Raw genomic sequence first — 7,406 nt, 5'->3', positions numbered from 1 at the left:
TAGGCAGGAAAACTATTCTATTGTTTTATTAGACATCCAATGAAAACTCAGATACAAGTGTACAACTTGGATAAAAAAAATATATCTGCATTCTTCTGCAGAGTCATCAGTGAACCCCTATCCGAGAAATAGCATCAGAAAATTAGGGGCAAAACTGTATTACAATTTACAAGTGGAAATAACTACAGCTTAGAACTCTACCTAAGGCCAGCCCGCAACAATGGCCAAGCGTAGGGGCCTAACCTCCTACAATTACTATGTTAATCAACAGAAGCTTTATCAGGCTACTAACATGATGATGGCTGAAGTTGCTTCAGCCGTCTTACAACTTGTTTCATTGTCGGTCTGGTAGAGAGAGAATCAACAGTACAAACAACTGCCAAGTGTAGGACTTCTACCAAGTCATTCTGGGGACCTGCATCCCATAACCCTGCGGTGAAGAACTCCTTGGCCTGGCCTTGTCGCAATAGCAAGCAAGACCATTGAACAATGTTGAAACCATTTCCATACGGAGAAAACGAGGGATCTAAGGCTTTCTTATCTGAGAGCAACTCAAGGAGCACCACCCCATAACTGTAAACATCAGCCTTATCAGATACACGGCAAGTCATTGCATACTCTGGAGCAACATACCCAAAAGTTCCAGCTACACCTGTGGTAGCATGGGTCTCTGAAGTTCCCAAAAGTCTGGCCAAACCAAAGTCTGACAAATAAGCAGTATAATCATCATCCAACAGGATATTACTGGGCTTGACGTCACGATGGAGAATTCGTGGGACACATTCATCATGCAGGTAGGCTAGAGCACGGGCTATGTCCAAAGCAATTTTGTAAAGTATCCTCCAGTCCACAGCTCTAGTGGACCTCTCCTGAATAAACTTCTCCAAGTTACCACCTGGCAAATAATTGTATACAAGGAATGTCTCCGTTTCACTGACATGATAACCAATTAAAGTGACAAGATTTGCGTGGCGCAACCTCCCAAGAATTTTAATTTCTGCATCAAAGTGTTCAAAACCTTGCAACCGTCCAATTGCCAGCCGCTTTATTGCCACTAAAACTCCAGTAGAGATCTCGGCTTTATAAGTTGACCCAAAACCTCCATTCCCAATACAGTTGCTAGCATTGAAATTCCCTGTGGCCCGCACAACACTGTCAAATGTCAATGGAACCCCAATGTCTGAGAAAATTGTTACTTCTTTTTTTGTGCTGCTGATAATTTTGGATTTTGAATTCCACTTCCTGGTGTAGAGGAATAAGATAACAAGTGCTAGAAGAACTGAAAGAATGGCTGAAGCAGATGTTATTGATGCTATCTCAATTGAGTTAAAACCATTATTTCCAGTCCTCTGAGTTGCAGATCCTGGTGGTGATGCAGCATAATTTTGTGAATCACCAGCTCTTGCTTGATCTGAAGATGGCATTAAGGAGTATGCATGGCAAGGCTGTAGAAGAGGGTTTCCAAGAAGACTGCTGCATTTCATCAAATTATTACTTGATGGCAATGGCCCAGACAGGTTATTGAAGGACACATTGAACGCAGAGAGCATGGTCACATTTGCCAAACCAGAGGGAATTTGCCCAGAGAGTTTGTTATTATTGAGCAGAAGAACAGCCAGGTTTCTCAAATTGACCAGACCTTCAGGAATTTCACCAGAAAGAGAATTTGAAGACAGGTCCAGCACTTGTAAAGATTGCAGTTGCCCAAAGCTGGAAGGAATAGATCCAGTCAGATTGTTACCAGCCAAAGAAATATACCTGAGATCCTTCATCTGCCCAAAACTGCTCGGAATCTGGTCTTGTAAAAGGTTTGAGCTCAAATTAAGAGAAACAAGAGAAACCAAGTCTCCAACGCTAGGGGGAATGGGCCCAGTTATTTCATTCACAGAAACATCCAGAAATTTGAGAGATTTGCAAATTTTACTGATTTCAGCTGGAATCTGACCAGACATTCTGTTGTAGCTAATATTAACAAACAGTGCATCCAATGTGTTGCAGTTTTCAAACAAGTTCCCAGGAAATGGTCCACTCAGTAAGTTTTCTCCAGCATAAAATGCATAAGAAATCTGTTTCCCTAATCTTTGCGGTGCGATTGGCATTGACAAAACACTGCCAGTAAAGTTGTTACCTCCAAAGTTATGAAACACAGCAGGAGCAGCATCTCCTCCAAAAAATTCAATAGATGTTCCAGCCCTAGTTTTACTTGCCAAAAACGATAAATATGCAGATGTTGCGTTGAAGGGTTCAAAGGAATACGAATCTGAGGTAAGAACATCAGGGCATCCACGGTTGTAGAATCTAGGGATTGAACCTGACAAGGAATTTTCACCAATGTCAAACACACTCATACAAGGAACTGCAAGTTCCTCACTAAGCTCTCCAGTAAGGCGCTTATTTGAGCTTAAGTCAAGGTACCGCAGCTTCTCGCAGAGACTAAGACCAATAGGAATTTCCCCTGCAAAAAAATTCTGAGCCAAATTTACCATCTCCAAGCTGTCACAAGTGCCCCAGTCACTTGGCAAGTTGCCCTCAAGTGTTGCCCTTGGAGCCCATAATACCCTCAGCTTTGAAAGCTTTGTAATTTCATCAGGAATTCCACCTTGATAAAAATTAAAATCATCATTTACAGAACTTGGATCCCCTTTAGCCATAGCAAGATCATCATACGGATTGAACATATTTGAAAGCACAAGCACGGTCAATCCAGAACAATTCCCAAGCTCAACAGGTATTGGACCACTCAAACTATTCCTCGAAACATCCAACACTTCAAGATTCTGAAGCTGGCCAATTTCACGCGGAATCCCTTCCTCCAACAAATTTGTATACAACAACAACGACCTCAACTGACTACACTTACCCAAACTAGCAGGTATCTGACCAACTAAGTAATTCCCCGACAAATCCAAATGCTCAAGCTTACAGCCTTCACCAATATCAGCTGGCAGTGACCCACCAAGCCACGTAAATGACAAGTAAACACCTCTAAACCTTCCAACAAATCCAGGAATGGTTCCATTCACAAGATTACCAGCCAAATTCAGTATCTCCATTTGTTCCAAACTCGAAAGCCAACTTGGTATCTCTCCACTAATATTATTAAAACCCAAATTAAGAACTCGCAAATTCTTTAACCCAGAAACGCCAGGAGGCAATGACCCAGATAACAAATTGTTCTCTAAATCAAGTACCTCCAATTTTTTCAAACCCCAAATTTCAGTAGGAATTTCACCTCCAAATCCATTAAAAGGAAGTGAGAGAATTCTCAGTTCACTCAATTTTCCAATCGAAGGCAACAACTTTCCAAACAAACTCCCATTACTTCCCCCACAATTCCTTCGAATACCAAATCCATAAAATGGAAATAAACTATAATCAGAACAAGAAAACGAAACAGAAGCATCTGTATTGTTGAAATTACCTTTTTGCCCTTTTCCAAAACCAGTTATGTTAAGAGACAAAACACTGGAGTTGTTGTCACATGAAACACCAGCCCATGAACAATGATGGGAAGTTTCAGTCCAAGTAGACAAAAGCCCCGAAGGATCCGAGACAGACTTCTTAAACTCAAGAAGAACAGCTTTGTCTGAAGAAATATCACCCAAAACGACACAGTTTAATACACAGAAGAAGAGTAAGAAAAATGGCTGCCACTTGATAACTGATGCTGAAAAAGAACCCATTCTTTTGGATACCCCTTTCAAAGGGTACTCTACAAACACTTCCTTTTTGGTTTCTTCTATCAGAACTTGAAGATTGCAAATCTGGGTTTTTCTTCTTCTTTATTCCGGTTTGGGTTTTTTTTTGTAAACCCTAACCCTAATTTTTAGGCTGGTTGGAGAAGGAGGGAGAGGGGGGAAAAAAAAAAGAAATAAAGTGACAGAAAGAGAGAGAGAGAGAGAGAGAGAGAGAGAGAGAATTCGACAATAGAAAGACGTCGTTTTNAAAGGAAAAGAAAGAAGAAGAAGAAGAGAGAGAGAGAGAGAGAGAGAGAGAGAGAGAATTCGACAATGAAAGACGCGTTTTACTTTCCTTTTTGTTCTTCTTTCGTCTTCCTCTGTTTTTTGTTTTTTTAGAACTTTCTCTCTGTTTCGGTTTATGGGGAAATTACGGAAAAGGTATGGAAAGTTTTGTTTATTTATGAGAATCTACGGAATGTTTAACTTCTATTTTAATTGAGTCCTGATTGATTGGATTTTACTACCTCTTATGGTATAAAGATTGCTATTTCCATTTTCAAGACATATATATTCCAGGGCTGATCTTAATGAGTATAGCTCAAATTTGATTTGATTGGCATTTCGCACAAAGAATTTTGGTTCTTTTGCAAATCGTAGGGGAAGTAGACACCTTAAAAGTTGCTTTAATGACTTTCTTTATTTAATTTACTCACATCTTTTTTTCACCAATTTTTTTTTAAATTTATTTACAAAAAAAATTAGGAAATTGATCAATCAACAACCCAAATAATGTAACCATCTCAAGTGTGAAAATAGTGTTAATATTTTCTTCTTAGCATACATGTGCTTGGTCGTACAACATATGGTACGTATTGCTCAAAAGAAAGACACAAAAAAAAAAAAACCTTGGATTTCATTTATTCATTATTTTTTTAAGTAGTATACAATTCTACTCATCTAATCCAACATAATTTGAATTTTTTTTAATTCACAAAATAAATTGTCGACAAATAAAATTTTGAAATTATATATATCTATCCGAACAATGAATAAAATCCAAACTATTTTTTTAATACATAATAAAAGTTTACATTACATCTTGTGTTATATGATATGAAGTAAAGGATAAATTTCATTTGGATTCATAAATCTCATCCTCTTCTGGCACAAGGAAGTTGGCCTATTTTATGGGCCTTTTCGAAATAGAACAAAAAGTTTATTGTCTGTTACAAAATACTTGTAACGAATTTTCTTTTCTTTTTTTTTTGGAATTTCCAACTATCTTGTCTTCTTTTTCATTATTTTTTTCCATCCTTTTAAAAATAGGTTGGGCCATACACGGTTGTCGTTTCTGAGAGTAAGAAAAATGGGGTCCACTCAACATACATTACGCAGGGAGGGGGTGATGGGGTCCCACAAACCGGTCAATAAATGCATCAGCACCGTCAATTTATGGGCCTAATGGTGGTTAAGACTCGCGCCTCTCATTTTATTTCTTTGATTTGACAGGTTTAAAAAGACATGCTTTAAAACTTTAGATTTCACACGTGGCATTGGATAAACGATTCCACGTGGGGTACCCTTCCAGAAGCTAGGTGGGGCCCATCCTCTCTTTTTTGGGTTTTAAAAAATCTTTTGGGGATTTTAATTTAATTTTATAGGGTTTATGAGGTCCAGATAAGTTGGGGTCCCCCACAAAAAGCCTATGGAATATTTTGGTTTTAAAGGCTTTTAAATCAATGAATGAAATTAGTTAATGCAAAGAGCTTTTTGTTTTGCAGCTAAATGCCTTATCACCAATAATAATTGTTGCCATTTTTAGTGGTACAGATTAAGCATTTTATATTCTTAAAACTCCGTTTCATAAAAGGCATAGTATCATTTTTTAAAAATTTTAAATAAATATTTTTTTTATTATATTTAATTAAATTTTTGTATTTTTACTTTTTAAATCAAATATGCTTTTTTGATTAACGATTAACTAATTATTGATAACGATGCATGTCATTTTTATGTTACATAGTATTGACGTAACATGTTAACATATTATAACAAATGCTAACGTAACATGTTTATATGAAATAATGACATGATCACGTAATAATTTCGGATAAAATTTAAAAAGTCTCTCAAAATACTTTAAAAGTACACTTTCGTCTCTTTTGTTTCAATATAATGTTTTTGATCCCTTAACTGTTAATACCGTTAGTTAACAGTTAAAAAAATTATACCAAATACTATATATATTTTAAAACACAAATGTCCTCTTAGAAAAAATTTATTTATGTTCTCTTTCAAAACTTAATAAAATTCACTTTGATATTTAATTAAATTCAATATTTGAAAAAAAAAAGAAGAAAACTTAAAACTTAATAAAATTTTAGAATGAAATTTGTAAATGCAGTAATTTGTATCACTATGATACTTAATAAAATTTAATATTTAGCGAAAAAGAAAAAAAATTAAAACTTTTAATAAATCAAAATATTTTTATGTCACCCTAAACCTTAGTTTCAAAGAACAAATTTTGGATAAAAATTTTTCAACAAAATTAATAATCATCAGTAAAAAATTAATCTCTTGACTTGATACCATCAAATTTGAAATATCTATCATTAAAAAAAATTTACTTTTAATATAATCCTTTCCATGAAAAAAAAATTTCTCAAACTATTAGAAAAATTAAAAATTTGATGGCAATAGATTTTACCTCCAGAAAAAAGTTTACAATTTTCAAAAAAGATATAACTTCAAATTTTCAAGCTTTCAAATCAACATTTTTAGGTTTTTCATTAAGGTTTTTGAGAGAATAATGAGTATTAAAAAAATAATATAAGGAGATTTATGTCTTAAAATATTTATATAGTATTAAGTCTAATTTTTTTTTAACTATTGACTAATAGTGTTAATAATCAACGGGTTAAAAACATCATTTTAAAATAAAAAGGGATTATCCCTTTGAAGTGTTTTAAAGAAATTTTTTGGATTTAATCTTAAATATTTTTATCTTTCACTTCAACGTTATATGAGCACCACGTTGCATAAAAAATAACAAGTATATTTTAATTAATAGATAATTAATTAATAATTAATCATAAAAATTTATTTAACTTAAAATAAAATATAAAAAATTTAATCAAACATGATAAAAAAATTTATTTAAAATTTTTAAATAATTTAAAAAATTTTAAAATGTTATAACTTGATAATATAAAAGTCTAGGTAAGAATCCTATTTGTTGGATGTACTTTTCCGTGGAAGAAGGAAACATGATTACTTTCTTATTGGACACGTAGCAGCTAAGAGGCATGCAAATCCCTCGTTTTGGGTTAACATAAAAACAAGCTTTCCATTAAAGTAAACATTTTTTATATTAACATAATTAACTACATTGATGTCCACGCCCATAAAGCCAAGCAAACTAGTTGTCTCCTCCAGGTTTCCATTTTCTGTCTCATACAATTATATTAAGCTTATTTAATTCTTACATTAAGCTGATCAAATACTGATCTCTTCAACCTTATTTATTATACCTAGCTAATACGCGTTTTTCTTGTCTTTATTTTTTTATTAAATGGTAACATTATACTATTGTTAATTTAAGTTTATAAGTTGGTGCTTTAGACTATATTAACTATAATAATATCCTAATAGTTTATAGGAAAATTTGGGCACTAACACTAGTATGCTCAATCATTTAAAGAGTGACAGGATGAATTCAGTATT

The 7,406-nt window shown here is 34.1% G+C and overlaps 1 protein-coding gene across 1 annotated transcript; it reads right to left on the bottom strand.

The window, feature by feature from the left end:
* LOC18601662 (LRR receptor-like serine/threonine-protein kinase RPK2) lies at positions 1-3,891 on the bottom strand. The gene has a single exon (XM_018119686.1). It carries the CDS (start codon positions 3,681-3,683, stop codon positions 288-290), a length of 3,396 nt encoding a protein of 1,131 aa, XP_017975175.1. The 5' UTR covers positions 3,684-3,891; the 3' UTR covers positions 1-287.

Source organism: Theobroma cacao, chromosome 4, assembly GCF_000208745.1.
Source record: "Theobroma cacao cultivar B97-61/B2 chromosome 4, Criollo_cocoa_genome_V2, whole genome shotgun sequence".
Taxonomy (NCBI): domain Eukaryota; kingdom Viridiplantae; phylum Streptophyta; class Magnoliopsida; order Malvales; family Malvaceae; genus Theobroma; species Theobroma cacao.
Note: the sequence above shows the minus strand (reverse complement) of the source record. Positions and strands in the feature narration are given on the sequence as shown.

What these genes read in the sequence shown, in the direction of transcription:
- LOC18601662 (XM_018119686.1), bottom strand. Translation starts at nt 3,683, where the DNA reads ATGGGTTCTTTTTCAGCATCAGTTATCAAGTGGCAGCCATTTTTCTTA.